The sequence below is a fragment of the Podarcis pityusensis genome, assembly GCF_964106645.2.
Source record: "Podarcis pityusensis genome assembly, chromosome: 2".
Lineage (NCBI taxonomy): Eukaryota > Metazoa > Chordata > Lepidosauria > Squamata > Lacertidae > Podarcis > Podarcis pityusensis.
In genome coordinates, this window is record NC_138029.1 from 110,640,700 (window position 1) to 110,660,338 (window position 19,639).

Sequence of the window (19,639 nt, forward strand, 5' to 3'; positions counted from 1 at the left end):
AGATGAAAGTTATGGACTATATGGAATTGGCGGAAATGACCGGCAGAATCCGAGACCAGGGAGAAGAGTTGGTGGAAGAAGATTGGAAGAAATTTAAAGACTATCTACATAAACACTGCAAAATTAATGAATGTTAGAATGATGTTGGCATGAAGTTAAGTGGTTCTAGCAGCAATGCTATAAAGGAGTATATAAAAATGGATTGTTATCAGATGAGAATGTAAAGATATAATACATTCAGGTAGAGGAATAAGATAAAAACAAGGATGGAGAAGATTTGCTGATTTAACTAACTGAACTGGAATACAAAAAAGGGAGGTGTGAAGAGGTCAGGGAAACAAGTAAACGAAAGATAAGATATGAAAAGATTGATTTGATTTTAATTGTTTTTTGCTTTTCTGTATTTTGTAATTTTTTCTTTTCTCTCTCTTTTTTTCTTATTTTGCAACTTTTTTCTAATCTTTCTTTAAACTTTAATAAATATCTTTAAAAAAGAAGAAGAAGAAGAGAAGACTCCCTGGAAAAGACTCTGATGTTGGGAAAGATAGAGGGCACAAGGAGAAGGACGACAGAGGACGAGATGGTTGGACAGTGTTCTCGAAGCTACAAACATGAGTTTGATCAAACTGCGGGAGGCAGTGGAAGACAGGAGTGCCTGGCATGCTCTGGTCCATGGGGTCACGAAGAGTCGGACATGACTAAACAACATACAAACATTATGTACAATCTCTTAACAGGTAGAAAAAACAAAATGATTGAAAATAGAAAATTTATAAAGAAAGAAAAAAATAAAGAATTAAAAAAGATAAGAAACCAAGAAATAATAGTAAGGAAAAAAGACAAAGTTATTTACATAGTAAAACTACTCATCGGCACAATCATTCCCATCCCGCTCATTCTACTGTTTGATATAACATACTTTTTAAAACAGGCTTACATTATATAATACCATTTCTTTCTGCTTTGTATACATTCCTTTGATCTTTTTCTTTACAAATATCACTCAATTTCTGCTCATATGGAGTTATTTGTACAATAAGGTTTTACATAATTCTGAAATATTATCCATTCTCTATTTGTTTTTGTTTCCATATTCCTCTAACTGATCTCGTCAGTTTTGCTAATTGTAGATATCATGAGTATCTGCCAATCTGTAATCTCTGGGTGCGTTTCATTTTTCCAGCTCCTTGCTATAAGGGTTCTAGCTGCTGTTATACCATACATAAACAATGATCTTATAACTTTTTAAATTTCTGATGGTAATATACCAAGTAGGAAAATCTTTGGGTTTTTTTTTTAAAAAGTAATTTTAAATAGTTTCTTAAACTCGTTCTAAATATCATTCCAGTATTTGCCAATGGCTACACAGGTCCACCACGTGTGATAGTATGACCCCTCCTTTTTTTTACATCTCCAACAGGTTGATGTTTTCCCTTTCTACAATTTAGCAAGCTTTTGGGGGGGTAAGATGCCATCTATATACCACTCCCTGCAAGGCCTTTCCCACCTGGCCTAGGGGGCGGGGCCCAGACTCACCCAGCCCTATTTAACATGTATTCTGTAGTTGACCTCCTTTGTAATGTGTTGTTTTGAAATCTTTAAGATAATAGTTTAGTTTTCTGTTACGTTGCTTTGACAGTATACTCTATATTTCACATTTTTCACATTGTTTTATTTACCGTATTTTTCGCTCTATAACACGCACCCGACCATAACACGCATGTAGTATTTAAGAGGAGGAAAACAAGGAAAAAAATATTCTAAACGAAACAGTGGGTGTATGATTTTTGTGGTTCATTCTGTGGCCACAGACATGTGATCTGATGGTGAGTTTAGGGTAGCCCAATGCAAAAATCCTGGGGATCCATGTGGATCTGTGCTTTGTAACCGCATTTTTGCACCACTGCGGCCCCAGGCAACAGTGAGTGCGTGATTTTTTGGTGCAAACTGTAGCCATGGACATGCTATGTGATCTGATGGTGAATTTGGGGTGACCCAGTGCAAAAATCCTTAGGATCCATGTGGAGCTGTGCTTTGTAACCATGTTTTAAGTTGGGAGGTAAGGAAAGCACTCAAGGGACAAGGAGCACGCGTGGAGTGTGTGGAGAAGGATGCTGCTAATCATGCAGAAGATCGGTTTTAGGGGTGAAGGCTCCTCTCCTCTCCCTCTTTGCTCCTTTAAAGCAAGCAGGCTCTGCTTTTCTTCCTCCTCCCTGGCTCCCCCCCCCCCCCAGCTTAGCGAGCTGAAAATCTTTCCTGCTATTTAGTGAGCTGAGTGTTGAGGAGAGAGGGACAGAGAGCCTGCTTGCTTTAAAGGAGCCAACCGGACACTCGTGTAAGCGGCTCCTCTCCTCTCCCGCTTTGCTCCTTTAAAGAAACAGTTGTTGGGCAACAACTCCCATAAGCCTCAGCCCAGATGGTCAAGGTTGATGAGAGGTGTAGTTCAAAAGCTCAAGGGTGGAAAATCTCACCCGTATACAATCCCGTATACAAATAGCCAATTCAATTTCCTAGCTGCCAGCCTTTATGTGGCCAAAATGGAACCCTTCTTCCAAGGAAGAGAGGGAGGTACCAGTAACCTCGAGGCAGCTCCATTGGTTACGTATATCCAATAAATTTTTAGGTGAGGGGGAAAGATAGCCAAAGCCACGCAATGAGAACTGCACATGGTCTGTGGATACAGAAAACTGGCTGTGGGGGTGGGGCGCTGGTTGACAGCAGGAAAGGAAAACTGGAGAGGGATGGATAGCAGTGGAGTGTGCTGGAAAAGGGTAATGTTTTGGATCAGAAGCACTCAGTGCCTCAGCATTTTCATCCATGTCTTTACTGGACAGGCTACTCTGGTGCACCGGAGACAGAGAGAGTACCTTGCCTTCAACTTCTTCTCAATGGCAGCATCCACCTCCCATCATCCACAGCCATAGATGACGATTGCTGTGCCTGATGGGGGTTGTAATTCAGCAACATCTGGAGGGCCAGAGGTTCCCACACTTACCTGCAGGCTCCATCCTAAGACCGAGTTCATCAGAGTTGGGTCCTTGTTGACTAAGAGCCCCGGGGATGATGGGAGTTGTAGTCCAACAACATCTAGGGACCCAAGACTGAATGACGTCGGCTTGTAGGATATATTGTTGCCTAGGCTAAGCAGTCCTGGGTCTTGGGAGGAGGCCACACGTATACCACCTTGAGTTTCATGATGGAAGAAAGGAAGGATATGGCAGCAGAAAAGTAGAATGTTTCTTAAATAAGGCCCATGGTTGCTTTTTGCTAAGCCCTGCTATAGAGGCCTGCTGGACTCTGCCTCATGTTGGATTTTGGGCAGGGGGAAGTGTGTTGCCAGGATACTTTTTTCATCCTGCTTGCATTCTTTGTGTATAAAGAATGTAAATCATTTTAACTGATTTTAATAGCGTTCTGATACTGCTTCTAACTGCCGAGGGTGGGGCCTTATAGTGAAGGGTGGCAACAAAATAATAATCTGAATACAGTGCTCTGCATTGGGATGCAAAAGGGGCAAGCTAGGATGAGTTTCGTTTGCCTAACTGGGCTCCTAAAATTGTTTCCTATGGTAATGACACACGGCATGAGCCTCACAGAAGTGAGTGAAAAGCAAAATGAAAGCTATTCAATTAGTTAACCTTGACCATAGCAGAAATGCATTTTCCCACCTTCCCTTGAAACAGCCTTGCCCTACAATGCTGTGTCAGAAGCTGTCCATGGCAACGATCCCAGATCTCTGAAGGCAGGCAGTGGGGACGAGTGCTGTGTTGCCCTGTGAGGAACACAAAACGGCACTGGAGGCTGCCATTGTGGGCTCCATTGTGTTCACTGTCACCCCTGATTGCTTGCCTTCTCCACATCCACGCCACATTGAAATCACTCTAGTACCACTTCAGTCAGTCATGGCTTCCCTCAAAGCATTCTGGGAGCTGTAGTGAGTCTGGCTGGCTGCTGCTGTTGCTGCTGCATGTCCCTGTTCACTGTTTCTGTGAGGAGAATACAGGACACTACAAAAGACACAGGGTGCCATAAGCTAGACAGAGAGTGATCCCTCTCTATACATGTAAATAGAGAGACTTCTGTTCAGGAGATTTCTATATAAAGAACTCTATATAGGGGAAATGGGGACTAAGTGAGGTTGGAGTGGAACCATGTTTGCATGAATATGACAATGGAAAATATGCTCTCCATTTAAATTTTTATTAAAATAATTCGTTCAGTTACCCAGAAGAGTCATTAGGCTTTTTTTTTGCTGTAAGCTACTTCATACATTGTAAGAAGTGGGTCAGGAAACCCTTGATCCCGCTCCTTAAAATACTGAATGGAATTCCTAAATAAATATGAATGGGCCGGGGCTGCACAAAAATTGTTATTTTGTACTGCAGCCCACATTTCAGAATAACAGATAGGCACCATACTGAAATTTCTGTAACTGCTCCAGAGAGACTTGTTTTTTAAAATGTTTTTATTAAATTCTTGGGTACACCCAGAGTCTCTGTTTTCAAGTCACAGAATCCTTCAAACAAGTCAGTCCTATTCAGAGTGAGACAGTACTGTCCTAGGCAGTATGGAGTTGGGGGGGGGGGGGAAGAAAAGTGGGAAGAGAGAGGGAAGGAAAGTGGGAAAGAAATAAACATTTCATTCATTTCTATAGTATGTGAGCTTTTGTGTCAACGTCAGGTAAACAAGTATTTTATTTTTATTGGCAGTGGGAGAGACCAGAGGGCTCAGGAAAGTGGTTGGTTGCAGGATATTTGTCAAAGCAATGCCCAGTCTCTGTGGTGTTTGAGAGTGACCCCCCCCAATGGCTGTTCACACATGCGAGGGAGCCATTGCCTGCTGCTGTCAGCATGTGGCGACCGTGTGTGTGAAGGGACAGAATACCCAAATCCTGTCTGTGAAATCACCCCAGGCTTCAATAATCAACCAGGCCTCAAAACTGTCCAAAACTCCTTTTGACTTCTAAAAATCCAAAACAGCTTTTCTCTGCTCTTCTCTGCTTTTCTCACAAGATGCTGTGGCAAAAGGCAAAATGTTACTTTTAAAGGCTGATGAATAGGCTCTGTCATTGCCAAGAGTACTCAGGCCTGAGAAACGAATCTTATCTCATTTGGTTGCAACATCTTGGACATGCTGAACCACCAGGGCTCCTCGACCCACCCCCTCGGCTTCTCATTCCCCCTTTCCTGGGAAGAGTCCAGAAAGCCCTTGTAGTAATCTAGGTGTAGCGGCATCCCACCGCTGCCACCATGTAGTAATCTACGCCCCCAGCTGCCTGCCCCTCCCTCACCTGTCCCTGCTCTCCGGCCCGACTAGGCTTCTTGAGCAGGGCTGGCAGGCGTATTTACTTTTACAACACAGAACCAAATCGACCCGGTAGGGCTGCCACCACTCCATCTGTTCCCGGGGATCCAGAACCACAACCCAGGGAGAAGGCTGTGACCCGTTATCACTGGCTATCCCCACTCCACAAGTTGTATTTACAGACTTGCAGGCAAAAATTCTACGGTAGAGCGTAACCAAGCGTAAGGCTAGGACTTAGCTATTCCCCCGGAAAGGCACATAAACCAAACAGGTTCTTCTTTAAAAATTTATTTTAAAAAAATAACAGAAAACATGCTAAAACAGCAGGCACATCTTTTGAAACTTACAGATAAGAAAATAAAGACGTTGTATAGTCTAGCTAACTTACATACTCACAAAGTCAAACACAAATAGGATAGTCAGAGTCCTTTCAAGAGTCCGCAAATTGAAGGCTTTCGTAGATCTCCATTTCAAAAGACGAAACGGCGGCTATTAGGTGGAACATCACAGCCGGGCATCTTTGCGGATTGCAGTGAGCAATGGCAGAGAGCAACTTCTCAAACAATTCCCTGATCTTTTATTCACAATTCGCACTTGGTGTCGTAACTCTCAAGCCAATCGTAAGTCTTAATTAATTTTTAAACTCACCAATGACCGGCTTGCTAGTCAATCAATCTACCCCTTGGCAGCTGGGTCAATTTAGAATGCAGAACCCAAATCAAAGTGTAGCACCCTGCTTGTGGTTAACGCTTAGCTGGAATGAAATATTCAACGCAGCAATAGAGAAATTAAAATAATAATTTATTTGTCAGACAAATAAATGAGAGGCACAGTGGTATATGGTTACCAAGCTCTGGCCTGGCCTCCTGCCATTATGGCCAGCACTTATATTCCCTTAATCCAGCCCCCTTTGCTCCTCCTGTGGCTGCCTCTGTCCAATCAGCCTGGTTGAAATTCCTATTGGTTGTTTGCTAGAACCAATCACAAAAGATACACCCATATCCTCCTGTCCTTATATGGAACACAAAGAGCTATATATATTGTTACATCTATAAATGACAAATAAGTAGTAATATATCTTACATGTGTCTCAACAAGGAATCTTAATTACCAGCTCACCTCTTGCCCTCCTTGCCCTATTGCCTTCTAAAACAAATGGTTAATCTTAAATTTTTATCTTAAACATATGTCAAGGATCTTGAGTTCACATCAACATTGAAAGATCTCCTTCATTTGAAGGTTTCTAAACAAATGCCTGACAACTATATATCAGGAGTGCTCGATGGCGTCTCCTGTCTGGCAGGGGGGCTAGGCTGGTGGCTGACTTAATTTCAGGATAAATACAACTCTTACAACTATATGAAATAAGAATCTAGCATTTCTTAAATCCTTTGCATAATTACATTTAAGCCAATATATTTAATACATAACATAGGTAGCCTTTTAAAAGGAATAAGGCCTTTGTAAAGTAAAAAAGGAACTCAGTAAAAAACAGCTTCAAAAGAAGCCTCTTCAGTTTACACCCCCCCTTCAGCCAGCTGCTTTTCCCATTAGCTCTTCCCAACATTTATTGCCCTTTAACTCTCTCAGTTTAAGAAAGAAACAGCTTTAGAAAAGACTTCCCAAAAATGCTCTCTTTCTGCCAGCTAGATGCTTCTCCATTGCTCTTGGCCTTTTTAACCTTAGGAAGAAGATCTGGCTCATTTTACTGGGAGGCACATTGGTATTATTTTACTATTTACTCATTCCTAATTATGTTTATCTCTGCTTTTTTTATCTTCTGTAACATGTAGGGTCAGTGTCCTCGCTCTCAGCCTGTAATTCCCCCTTTTACGACTTTGAGAATTGTTTTCTGCTATAAATCAAGGGGCCCCTTGTCTAGGAGGAAAACATTGCCAAGGTTCTCTAAGCAGCTGGTCTTCTGCCTGGCATGAAACATTTGAAAATCTTTAAGCTCTCTTAATATACAAGCCCTGATCAAACATTAATAAAATGCAGGCTTATGATTAGATGCCTCATTCCCCCCTTTCAAGCTCAAGGACCTTCATCCCAAGTGTCCTTGATAGCTTGACCTTCATCATATTCCTGAGGTAAAGCTCTGTATAGGGCCATGATATGAGGTAGAGTTTCATTTGAAACCATCTTGCTAATTGTACTTCTAAAACATGAAATGATACATGGCATCATACATAAAACCATTACTACTACTGTCAAGAAAAACAAGCAAGACAATAGTATCCCTTTGAGTCCTGTGACATTAGGTAACCAATTGGTGAGCCATCCCATATCCCATCCTTCCCATGTTTGTACTGGGACATGTGCTATATTCTCCATCTTTGTGGCCAACACACGGATTGCCTCACCATTATCTGAAATGTTAAAGCAACAGGCATTCCCTGTCAAGTTCAAGTTCATAGGCCTCCCTGCTTGGCAAGTACATAATCCATTCCCATTTTCAGCTGCAAAATGGCGGCTCTACTTTCATCCAACTGTTGTGCAATAAGTCTCAAACTCTGGGCCGTTGCATTGGTTACAAGTTCCACTACTGCTTGCAATCGAATTATTCTGTTTAGATTATAAATAGGATCCCGTGCCCCTTGTATGAGCTCACCAGGATTCCAGGAGGCAGGATCATAATAGGCTATAATGCGCTCTGGTGGCCAATCATCAGTACCGCTCCAACTTTGGGTACTTCCTCCTGCTATATGAGAAATATCAGCGTTTCTTCGTGTTCGCTTAGCTGAACTAGTGGGCATAATCCACATTGGTGGTAATACCCATCCCAGGAAACAAGTCCCACTCCATTTGGAAGGGAGTTTCTTGTATGCCCATTCTCCACATATCCACCACAACCATTGGGTCTGAGGGTTTTGGTATGTGGAGTGCATAAGGCGAAATATCAAAAGGGGTATAGAGTTCACAGTGCAGTATGTTAGATTGCCTTCTTCTGTCACAGTTATGTTCCACACCATTTTCCATGCATGAATAAAAGGAGGTGCACAGGGCAAGGTTTTCCGAGTTCGATAGGTAGTACCGTTTGCCCAGGTTTGACTATTCTTAATATAATCCCAAGTATAGTGGCAATGAGAAGAGCCTATCATGGTAGAATCAGCTGCATCTGATGATTTATGTACACAGAATTCCCCTTGTACAGGTAAAACTCGTAATGGTTTAGTTGAGTTCCATCCGGGGAAATTCTGTACTTCTGTTTGGTGTGGCATTTCGCTTACCATACCAATGGCATTTAATGGTATCGGTAATAAGGGCATACCTCCCTCTGAATCATCTGGCCCAAGAGAGCAAACAAGGCAATTGGTCCTATTTGCAACATTGGCTACCATCTCAGCTAAGCCTACCCACATATTGTGGTCATAGCGGAATCCATATTTAGCAAATTTGGTCAGATTCAAGGACCCTTCCCCTTCCCAAGGGATCAGGATTAATAATAAAATCATGTTGATGTCTAGCATATGCATTCCTTCCACAAAAGATTACCTTATTGTGATAGCAAATAAATATTAGTCCCAATATAATTCCCCCAGTGACAGAAATGGGGAACCACCAAGACCAAAACATATATCCTGAAGATCCCCAATGAGTAATATCCCTGATAATTGTTCCACAAGGGGGCAGTCAATCAATTGTATAAGAGAATCTTCCCGTTCACAGTCGCTGGTTCAGACGCTCCTCAATCTTCAGGCGTGCGCAGGTCAGCCAGCTTCCAGGTTGTGGCTGCAGCAGGCCGGTCGTCTAATGTTGCCCGTGACCTAGCCCGTTCCCCGTAGGGCTAGATACAGGGGTTTTTGGAGAGAGTCAGTTTTAAAGGATTAGAGGGGTCACCTTTGCACGTCCAACTGCCTTCGGACTTCTTCAAACGGGAGTGATGAATCCAGGGGGTCACCTCAGCTACCTTCACCGCTGTTGGAGTAGAGAGCAAGACGGTGTAAGGTCCACGCCACTTAGGTGCAAGTGGATCACGTTTCCACTCTTTCACCCATACGCTATCGCCAGCCTGGAACTGATGAATCGGCTCGGCAATGCTGCACGGCGTGCGCTCGAGGGCCCACCTGTTAAGAGAAACAAAAACACGGGAGAGAGATTGCACTTGTCCCTGTGTCACATGGTCTCCTATTTGTTTAAGATCAGCTGGAATATCCTGAACAAAGGAGGGCGGTCTCCCATACAGGAGCTCAAAAGGTGACAACTTAAGTCTTTTTGTGGGTGCACACCGAACACGAAACAGTGTTATGAGTAACACATCTACCCTCCTGAGACTTTAGACATATTAGTGGGCTTCTGGCATGCCCTGCGGATACCTTGCACAAGCGTCTGGCGGTAGGTGGTAAGTCTGGCCAGGTGAATTGCATTGTTTGGATCCCAATTAGGATCTTCCAAGGGAAAGTTGTCCTGGAGATGACGGTCAATATTATAAATATTTCCCACTCTGGCCTGCTCACGCAAATATATCTGTGCCTTTTCAATTATGTCTCTCCTTTCCTCAGTGGTGAAAAGAGTATTCAGGAGCTGGCGACAATCTGTCCAAGTAGGACTATGAGTATTTACTATTGAAGTCACCAAGTCCATCATAGCCTGAGGTTTTTCTGCGAAAGATGGGGTGTGTGTTTTCCAATTCATCAGATCTGTAGTCGTGAATGGAATATATTGCAGGGTCGAAGTTCGAGGTGGCCGTGGTCCAGGTTGCCCATTAACCAGCACAGGCTCCTCAAGTGCATCAAATACTCTTCTAAGAGGGGCTACTACGTGACCTTTTTCTTCACTTTGCTCTAGGGGCCTCAAATCATAGGGGATGGTATCTGTCCCAAGGTGTTCTTTTAGCAGCTTTATACGCCTGGCTGTATTGCTTGCTGACCGATCAAGGTCTCCCTGTAACTTCTTGTAATAATTCTCTAGGACTTGGATGTACAGGGGTTTGGGGTGGGCAATTAGTTGTTCCACTAAAGGAGACTGTAGATGGAGTTCTACTGGGACTCACAGGTGGAATAACCACTTCTGCTTGGGCTTCATTATAGGACTCCAATGCCTCCTGAAGATATTTATCATAATCTATCAAGGAATCAAGTTCTGTGACTCTACCCCCATTATTCGTTCCACTTTCTTGCCTTGGGGTTACAACTGGTGGAGGGTTTGGATTAGGCTCCCTTCGATGTGGAGCATAGGGTGGAGGTGGAAGCACCTCTTCCTCTGGTCCCTCAAAAATGGGTTTGAGTTTATTTGGCAAGATTCCTTTCCTAGCTTCGGCTTTTACAGCCAATAATTTGCATCGTTGGACTTTGCATTCCCTTATCCATGGAGGATTTTTATTTAATGTGCTCAGCCAGGAATCTATATATGAAAATTGTTCTGGGCACCCTCCAGTTTCTTTGGCGATGTTAGACCAAAGTTTGCTTACTAAATTTATATCAAAGGTTCCCTGAGATGGCCATCCAGTATTTTGTTTTGGCCATTCTAGTTCACATAACGTTCTCAAGCGCTCTGGCGTCATTTTGACTCCATATGCCCCTGAGAAGGCTTTCTTAAAATTATTTAACATACATTCAAGAGGTGTATTTCCCCCCTTTGAACCCCCAACTCCCATTGTATGGCCCTGTGAAGTATCCACTCAGTCACTCACACACACGCTTCGTGGGTTTCCTTGCCTAGTGAAGTCGCCTTACTAGGAACCGAAGTACTGCCCACTCCACACTCAGGTCAGCTACAGATTGCTCTGTACTTTCTCACACATACAATGCGCTGGATACTTCACCACACTCTACCTCCCAATCTTCCCTTTCCCTACACCAGATCACCATCTGATGTACCCAACCACCTAGCGTACTCAGTTCCCACTTACTGAGACGCAGAAGTTTGATCAAGACTTCTCTTCCTCCCAATTAATTGGAGGGCCAAAAATCCCTTTGTGCACTTACCCTTGGTTGGTTCCCTGTTTCCCCCCGGTCCGTCGCCGCCAGTGAGCAGGGTATCAGACAGACGAGACTTCTGCGTTCCCCCTGGAAAAATTTACCAGTGCGCGCTGGGTAAGCAGTTTAGAGATCCTCTCTCTTGTACCCTGCCCAGTAGGGCGAAGGGGCTGCGTTCCAGCAGACCACTTATCCGAGTCACAGGGGCACCATAAAATGTAGCACCCTGCTTGTGGTTAACGCTTAGCTGGAATGAAATATTCAACGCAGCAATAGAGAAATTAAAATAATAATTTATTTGTCAGACAAATAAATGAGAGGCACAGTGGTATATGGTTACCAAGCTCTGGCCTGGCCTCCTGCCATTATGGCCAGCACTTATATTCCCTTAATCCAGCCCCCTTTGCTCCTCCTGTGGCTGCCTCTGTCCAATCAGCCTGGTTGAAATTCCTATTGGTTGTTTGCTAGAACCAATCACAAAAGATACACCCATATCCTCCTGTCCTTATATGGAACACAAAGAGCTATATATATTGTTACATCTATAAATGACAAATAAGTAGTAATATATCTTACATGTGTCTCAACAAGGAATCTTAATTACCAGCTCACCTCTTGCCCTCCTTGCCCTATTGCCTTCTAAAACAAATGGTTAATCTTAAATTTTTATCTTAAACATATGTCAAGGATCTTGAGTTCACATCAACATTGAAAGATCTCCTTCATTTGAAGGTTTCTAAACAAATGCCTGACAACTATATATCAGGAGTGCTCGATGGCGTCTCCTGTCTGGCAGGGGGGCTAGGCTGGTGGCTGACTTAATTTCAGGATAAATACAACTCTTACAACTATATGAAATAAGAATCTAGCATTTCTTAAATCCTTTGCATAATTACATTTAAGCCAATATATTTAATACATAACATAGGTAGCCTTTTAAAAGGAATAAGGCCTTTGTAAAGTAAAAAAGGAACTCAGTAAAAAACAGCTTCAAAAGAAGCCTCTTCAGTTTACACCCCCCCTTCAGCCAGCTGCTTTTCCCATTAGCTCTTCCCAACATTTATTGCCCTTTAACTCTCTCAGTTTAAGAAAGAAACAGCTTTAGAAAAGACTTCCCAAAAATGCTCTCTTTCTGCCAGCTAGATGCTTCTCCATTGCTCTTGGCCTTTTTAACCTTAGGAAGAAGATCTGGCTCATTTTACTGGGAGGCACATTGGTATTATTTTACTATTTACTCATTCCTAATTATGTTTATCTCTGCTTTTTTTATCTTCTGTAACATGTAGGGTCAGTGTCCTCGCTCTCAGCCTGTAATTCCCCCTTTTACGACTTTGAGAATTGTTTTCTGCTATAAATCAAGGGGCCCCTTGTCTAGGAGGAAAACATTGCCAAGGTTCTCTAAGCAGCTGGTCTTCTGCCTGGCATGAAACATTTGAAAATCTTTAAGCTCTCTTTAATATACAAGCCCTGATCAAACATTAATAAAATGCAGGCTTATGATTAGATGCCTCAAAAGAGTTTACTCCCTTCCTTAGAAACTATCCAGATCCCCATTCCCAAGCAGTTCAAGGACAGATAACATCGTTGGGGGGGGGGGATGTTCACACCCTGAGACCCAGGTGTCAAGCATTTCATTAAATCAAGGCTTCCTTTATTCCAATAAACCTTTCACGCCAAGGAGCCAGCTAGTCTAGAGTTTAAACAAACACAACTTCTTTCCCAGGGTCCTTGTGGCTGATAAAGTTCCCACAAGGCCTCACTCTTTTTACTTGACCAAGGAATGATTTCTAAACAGTACCAACTTTACTACAGCCCTAAAAAACTGTTTGTGAATCCCCCCCCCCAGCCAGGCCTCGGCGTACGCATTTTAAAAACTGCATTTCCCTCTAAGACAAAAAGCATGAGCTAAGCAGTCCTCTCTGTAACAAAAACGCTGTAACAAACCCATAGCTGAGAACAGTAAAGCTTTTTGCTTCCCAGATCCAAGATAATCTTGTCCTGGTACATTGATTTGCAACATACTTCCGGGAACAGAGCCAGAGAACGAAAAGCAACATTTCTATGTAAGAATCTGTGAAGGGGGAGAGGAAAAAAGGGGTTTGAAAAAAGGATAAAACCTGCTTGTAAAATGTTTTCGGTGCAGCCTGTCTTTTGTGAACTGAATCACACAGGTGCCTCTGCCCCCCCGGATGGCAGAATAAAACGCTCTTTCTCTGGATTAACCCCTTGGTGTTGTTTGGCTCCTTTTGTCTCTGCTCGGGTGCAACAATTATTCCTACCCATGGATTAAAAAGGCTACACAATAGTCCCAAAACAGCTTTCTGTTCATGCTCAGAGGAACTCATGCGGCAGGACTCCTGGAAAAAGAGAAAGGAGGAGAGAACTGGAAAGGGGTATATATGCTTGTGCACAGGAAGGACTGTGAACTTAGTGCATGCTTTTTGTGACTTATCACACTTGCTCCTTCTACTAGTTCATGGATGGTAGAAATAAAAAGTCTTTCTCCGAAACTATTCCTTGAGTGTCTGTTGACTCCCACTTCCCTTTCCCAGGCGCAATATTTTTCCCACCCGAGGGCAAAGCCTCATAAGGCTACATGTGTGTCTAAAATCCCAGGAGGCAGTGACCCAAATCTGGACCACGACAAGGGGATGGCAGATCTTTAGCTAGGGACTGACCTGTGGGAATGTTTAGAAAGGCAGGAGAGGATATATTATTTGATGATATCCATACTAACCTTCGTTAACAAGTTCTATACCTTAGCATAATTCAAACATTCTCCTTTTCAAATTTGCACAGCGGTACGCTTGTTGCAGGCTCATCTGAGCCTCACTATTTAAGATTCCTGATAAGATCCCTTGTTATCCCTCTTTAAAAGTGTAGACACGACAATCTTATTAAAATCAATATACAGGTAGTTTATTCATTTTCATTCAGTTCACAATTAAGTTACAAAGGCTTAAGTTACAAAAGTATATCTATATCTATATCTATACATAAACTATAATCTAAGGGAGTTAGTCCCAAGTGACTGCGACTCAGCAGTCACTTCTCCTAACACATAGAAAAAAACAAAATGGAGAAGAAAGAATGAAGCACATGGAGGAGGTGTGCTCCACCACCCAGAATAGGCCACACCTATTTCAAGTCACATGTAGAGGAAGTGCTTGTCCCAGCTCAGGAGGAAACAGGAAGTTTTCTCCTGGGTGGCACAAAGCATTCCCTAGCATGTCCACTCTAGGAATGTTGTACCTGACTGCTACGAATTTCATATCCCACAGACCCAAGCTCCTCCTGCCCACTGACCAGAAAAGTCATGTCCCCCACAAAAAAAGCCCACCCTGAGATTCCTTCTCCTTTCGCTCTCCAATTTTACAAAGGCAAACTCCTATTATGCAAGAAATTGCTCTGGAGCCGCGGGTTGCAGACCCCTGGTTTAGATGCTCTATATCAACTCAATGACAGGGAACCAGGCAGCGGGCCTTCTTGGTAGTGGCACCTGTTCTGTGGAACGCTCTCCCGTCAGATGTCAATGAAATAAGCATCTATCTGACTTTTATAAGACATCTGAAGGCATCCCTATATGGAGAAGCTTTTAATGTTTGATGTTTCATTGGTTTTTTAAAAATATTCTGTTGGGAGCTTACCTAGTGGCTGGGGAAACCCAGCCAGATGAGCGGGTATAAATAATGTTGTTATAATATTATTATTATAACGTATTATTATTATTATGACACCCAACTCTATCTGTTGATGGATGGCCATCCTGACTCGGCCCCAGACACACTGATCAGATTTTTGGAAGCTGTGGCTGGATGGTTACGCAGGACCTGGTTGAAGTTAAATCCTTCGAAAACACAGATCCTTTGACTGAGTTGGGATGATAGGGGATTGGGGGGGGGGCAACTCCCATCTCTTGCGGGGGCGCAATTAGTGCCAGCACCGTCCGTTAAGAGTTTGGGTGTAATCTTCGACACCTTTCCATGGAGGTGCAGATTGCAGCTATAACAAAGGCGGCATTTTTTCATTTCCGCCAAGCTAAGCAGTTGACTCCTTACCTCTCTCGCCCTGACCTATCCACTGTGATCCACGCAACGGTCACCTCCAGACTGGATTTTGGTAACTTGCTCTACATGGGGCTGCCCTTGAGACTGACCCCGAAAGTCCAGCGGGTGCAGAATGCCGCGGCGAGACTCCTTACGGGGTTCTCCCTGTGGGATCACATTCACCCGGTACTATACCAGTTGCACTGGCTCCCGGTGGAGTACAGGATCAGGTTTAAGGTGTTGGTTTTAATCTTTAAAGGCCTATACAACCTAGGACACTCGTACCTACGGGACCACGTCTCCTGGTATGTCCCAAGGAGGACCTTACAATCTTCAAACAAAAAACATCTTGGAGGTCCCGGGCCACAGAGAGGTTAGGCTGGCCTCAACCAGAACCAGGGCTTTTTCGGCTGTGGCTCCGATCTGGTGCAACGCTCTGGGCTAGGGCCCTGTGGGACTTGACATCTTTCCGCAGGGTCTGCTAGACAGAACTGTTCCACCAGGCCTTTGGCCAAGGCACAGCCTGACCCCCTCCCTTGGCAATCCTCACAGTACTCTAGCCCAATGGTTGCCATTAATCTGATGTGAACTGATTTTATAATGAAATGATTTTAGAATGTTGTATCATTTTACTGTTGTTAGCCGCTCTGAGCCCAGCGTCGGCTGGGGAGGGCGGGATATAAATAAAATGTTATTGTTATTATTTTTATTATTATGCTTAATTGAATAGCAGTTCCCGGAAGCCGCCGGAGGGAAGGGATGCACTTGGGCTCCGATCCTCCTTGCAGGCTTGGCCACCATGAGGAGACAGTGCTGAGATTCCTGCATTGCAGGGGGTTGGACTAGATGACACTCAGGGTCCCCTTCCACCTCTACGATTTATGATTCTAACAGGGTGCGGGACTAGATGGGCTTGATCAAACTACAGGGCTCTTCATGTGATCTGTGTGTATGTGAGAGAGAGTGAGAAAGAGCGTACCTTCAGGGAGAGGCCACCGTCTCTTCTTTGCAAAGAGGCTGAATCAGCTGCAACCCCTGCGACTTCCCTGCCTGCTCTCTCTCCACCCCCAACCCCAATTAAGCCGAGCCCCCTTTCCCAAGTCAGTATAGAGCAGCAGCACCCTCCCCTCTAGCAGCTTGCACTCTCTGGCTTTAACCCTTAAAGCAAGGAGCATCTGTTCCCTGTACTTGAAGCCCAGGTTCCCCCCCTTCTCTCCCCATTGGCTGGGAACTGCAAGGCTTTCCCCTTACAATTATCCCCTGGAGATGTTCTGCCTCCCAGGAGGGGGCTCCCATTCCTGCCCGGCTGCCCAGGGTCGCTGCCACTATCGCCAGGATTTCGGGTGAGTGCAAAGCCAGTGGCGGGGAAGGAGGGAAGGGGCTTGGCAAGGGGTGGGGGGGTCCAAGATGAAGCCCCGGGACAGGGAGAAGAAGAGAAGGGAGGAAAGGGAGCTGTTTCTATTAATGGGGCCTTGAAGGTGGAGGGGGGGGGGGAGGGGTTTCCACTGTGGAAAGAGAGAAGCTTCCTCCTGCCCAGATCTGGGGCAAAGGGAGTTGCAGGGAAGGAGGCGGGAAAGGGGTGAGATTTGAGTATTGCTGGCAAGGCTCGCAATAAAATAATAATAATAATAATAATAATAATAATAATAATACCCTGCCCATTGTCTGGGTTTCCCCAGCCACTCTGAGCGGCTTCCAACAAAATAAAAAACACCCAAAGCAACCAAACATTGAAGTCTTTTGTAGAAATTGCTTTCGATTTTAAATAAATGCCCTCTTTAAGAAATCACGTGGTGTAAATATGTACCGTATGTTGTCCTTGAGGTGCAGACACACCTTGCATGAGCAAGCAAGCAGTGCTCCAAAGTGCTTCTCTTGAGAACTTGCCATCTAGGTTGTTTACTCAAGGCAAAGGCTCCTATTCCCCAAAAGGACAGGAGGGGGAGGTCTCTCCCCCACTTTTAACGCACCCACTCCCACTGCATGGAAGGCAGAGGTCTTGTTCATTCACAACATGAGTAAACCTTCTGTGTATCTGAAGTGAACCAGGCGCTGCGGCTCCTTCCCCTCTCACTGGGCTGCTGCAAGAAAAGGCAGCGGAGGAGGAGGAAACAGATGGGTTTGAAGGCTCTTTCTGCCTCTCTCCCCTGAGCAGAGGGTATTTGCAGGACAGAGGAGGAGGCAGTGAGGGCAGAGGAAGCAGTGGGTGGACCCACCGCCTCTCCCAGGGGGTCCAGATGCAAGGAAGGGGCTTCCTTCTCCATGCAAGGGCCACCCATGTATTCAGAGCAGTCCTTATATTCCACGGGATTTACTTTCAGGCTGTCGTAAGCGAGAAAATGTCTTATATCCTGAGTTTACGTCAATAAAACTTAGAAACGAGAGGAGATAGGAGTTGTGTTTATTGCAAAGCAATAGGCTACAGCTGGATGGTTTCACAAAACTGCAACCCTGTCTGGTGTTCCAGGCAGTGGTATTTATATATGTAATGTCAAACAAAGAATTTCAGTTTCCACCAATCATATACATCAGGGATGTCCAAGCGGTGGACTGCAATCGACAGGTAGACCTCCGTGTTGTTTTGGGTCGATTATGAGACCTTTGAAGGCCCTGCCCCTCTCCGCAAGCACTTCTGCTCATGCTCCTGTTTGTTTTTGCTCAGCAGTTCCTTGTATTAATATTTATTGTTGACGAAAGAATTTAATTTTTTTGTTATGTACCCCCACCCTTTAAAAAGTCTCTTTGGAGTTTCACGTTCCTCATATTCATCATTACCTCATTTTATTTATAATACACATGTGCGATAAGCACTGGCAATTTCTGCTGATTAAGTTTTGATTCCCACAGCATTCTGTTACGTTGTGTTGGTGTGCATGTTGGGAACCTGTGTTACATGCAGCCATTTGCATTATGTGGCGACTCACGTTCTAACTTTCAGCTGTATCTTTGTGATTCTCATATTAGCTGTATTTCTGCCCCAATTGGGGGGCGGCAACTTGCAAAATAATCAGTTTCATAAAGCACAGGCTACCATAACTTCTGTATTAGAAGCACACTTGAGGATTTACAGGGGTAAACATTATCACATTTATTGTGGCCCTTTGGGCAACTGCCACAAGGCCACTACTGCCCATACCATGCCAGCCTTGGGAAGGGAGAAGGGACAGGCAGACGGAAGGAATTGCCAAAGGCTTTTGAAAATGGGTGGAGGCTCTTGGGAAGCGGGTGCCCAATAGGGGCTTCTAAAGACTCCATTTGCTTCTTCCTTCCTCCCAGGAAGCTACAACTTGCCCTGGCTTCTTTGCTCCTCAAGAAGTTGAACCTACAAACCTGGTCAGGATGGACGGAGGAAGATGGACAGTTGACCTGGTCAAGCTGTCTCCTGTATCCCTCCCTACAACCTCTGAGCATCCCCTCCCGGGACCCTCGGAGAAATCTGGTGAGTTCCAGGGGAGAGGAGATGGGGACATGGGTGGCTGGATGGTGGAGGGAGAAAGAGGAAAAGATGGAGAGGAGACCAAAGGCAGGAAGGGCCATGCGGTAGAAAGAAGGAAGGGGTGAGGCCTTCTCCAAAGCAGCTCTTTGTTTTTGGAATCCCTTTCATAACGTAGTGGGGGCAGATTTCCTTTCTCTATGCTTTTAAATCTCTAGTGTTATTTCCACTACAGGATTAAGTGACAATAATGATGCACACCAATCCAGAAAAAATGGGTGAAGGGGCTATGGAAATGCTTCCCGTCATTATGTAAACTTCGTATATTTAAATAGTTTATATTACTTTTATTTTTTTAAAGACTGGATCAGAGTGATAAATTTCACCAGCATCCAAATACAGTAGATGCATGCACCTCCCCAGTTTGGTGGGCTTTCGGGACAAAGGACCTGTTATCATGATACACAGTTCCTCTGGCTGGAGCCTGTTCACATAGGATTGGGCATATGAAGACCAAGGGTGGCCATTATTATAAGCGAATTGTGTAAACATGCCAGTCTTACAGTCAGGGTTTGTGTGTGAGTGGGTGAGTGGGATAATAATTTATAGCGCCCCTGTAATTATGTCCATGCATAAGCTGACATGGAGTTACAGTGCTACAACCTTGGTACAAATTTCAAATTAAGTGCACAAAACCAACAAAGAGACAATGACTGCCAGCAATTAGGATAGTTTGAAAAAAAATGATTAGGCTGGTGTCTGTGCTCTGTCCTTGCAGTCCTAGGCAATAATGCTTCTTAATACTAGTTTCTGGAAAGTACAGGAGGGCAGAGGGCTCTTGGGCTGAAATCTTGCTTGCTGGTTTTCCCTGGGCATCTGCTTGGCCACTGTGAGAACAGGATGCTGGACTAGGTGGGTCTTTCCCCAATCCAGCAGGC

The 19,639-nt window shown here is 44.3% G+C and overlaps 2 protein-coding genes across 5 annotated transcripts in view; both read left to right on the forward strand.

Moving 5' to 3' along the window:
- LOC308470078 (uncharacterized protein) overlaps positions 1 to 19,639 on the forward strand; it is a 108,043-nt gene that overhangs the window by 44,427 nt on the left and 43,977 nt on the right. The window lies entirely within an intron of this gene.
- LOC308469605 (uncharacterized protein) overlaps positions 1 to 19,639 on the forward strand; it is a 118,812-nt gene that overhangs the window by 26,034 nt on the left and 73,139 nt on the right. For 2 of the 4 annotated variants that reach the window (XM_080992306.1, XM_080992307.1), the window contains exon 2: positions 18,545 to 18,707. In XM_080992306.1, the coding sequence (XP_080848432.1) occupies positions 18,545 to 18,707 (163 nt within the window). Of the gene's footprint in view, positions 1 to 495; positions 12,208 to 14,643; positions 16,612 to 18,544; positions 18,708 to 19,639 lie in introns of those variants that run through there. The other 2 variants (XM_080992308.1, XR_013982121.1) reach the window with 2 other exon arrangements.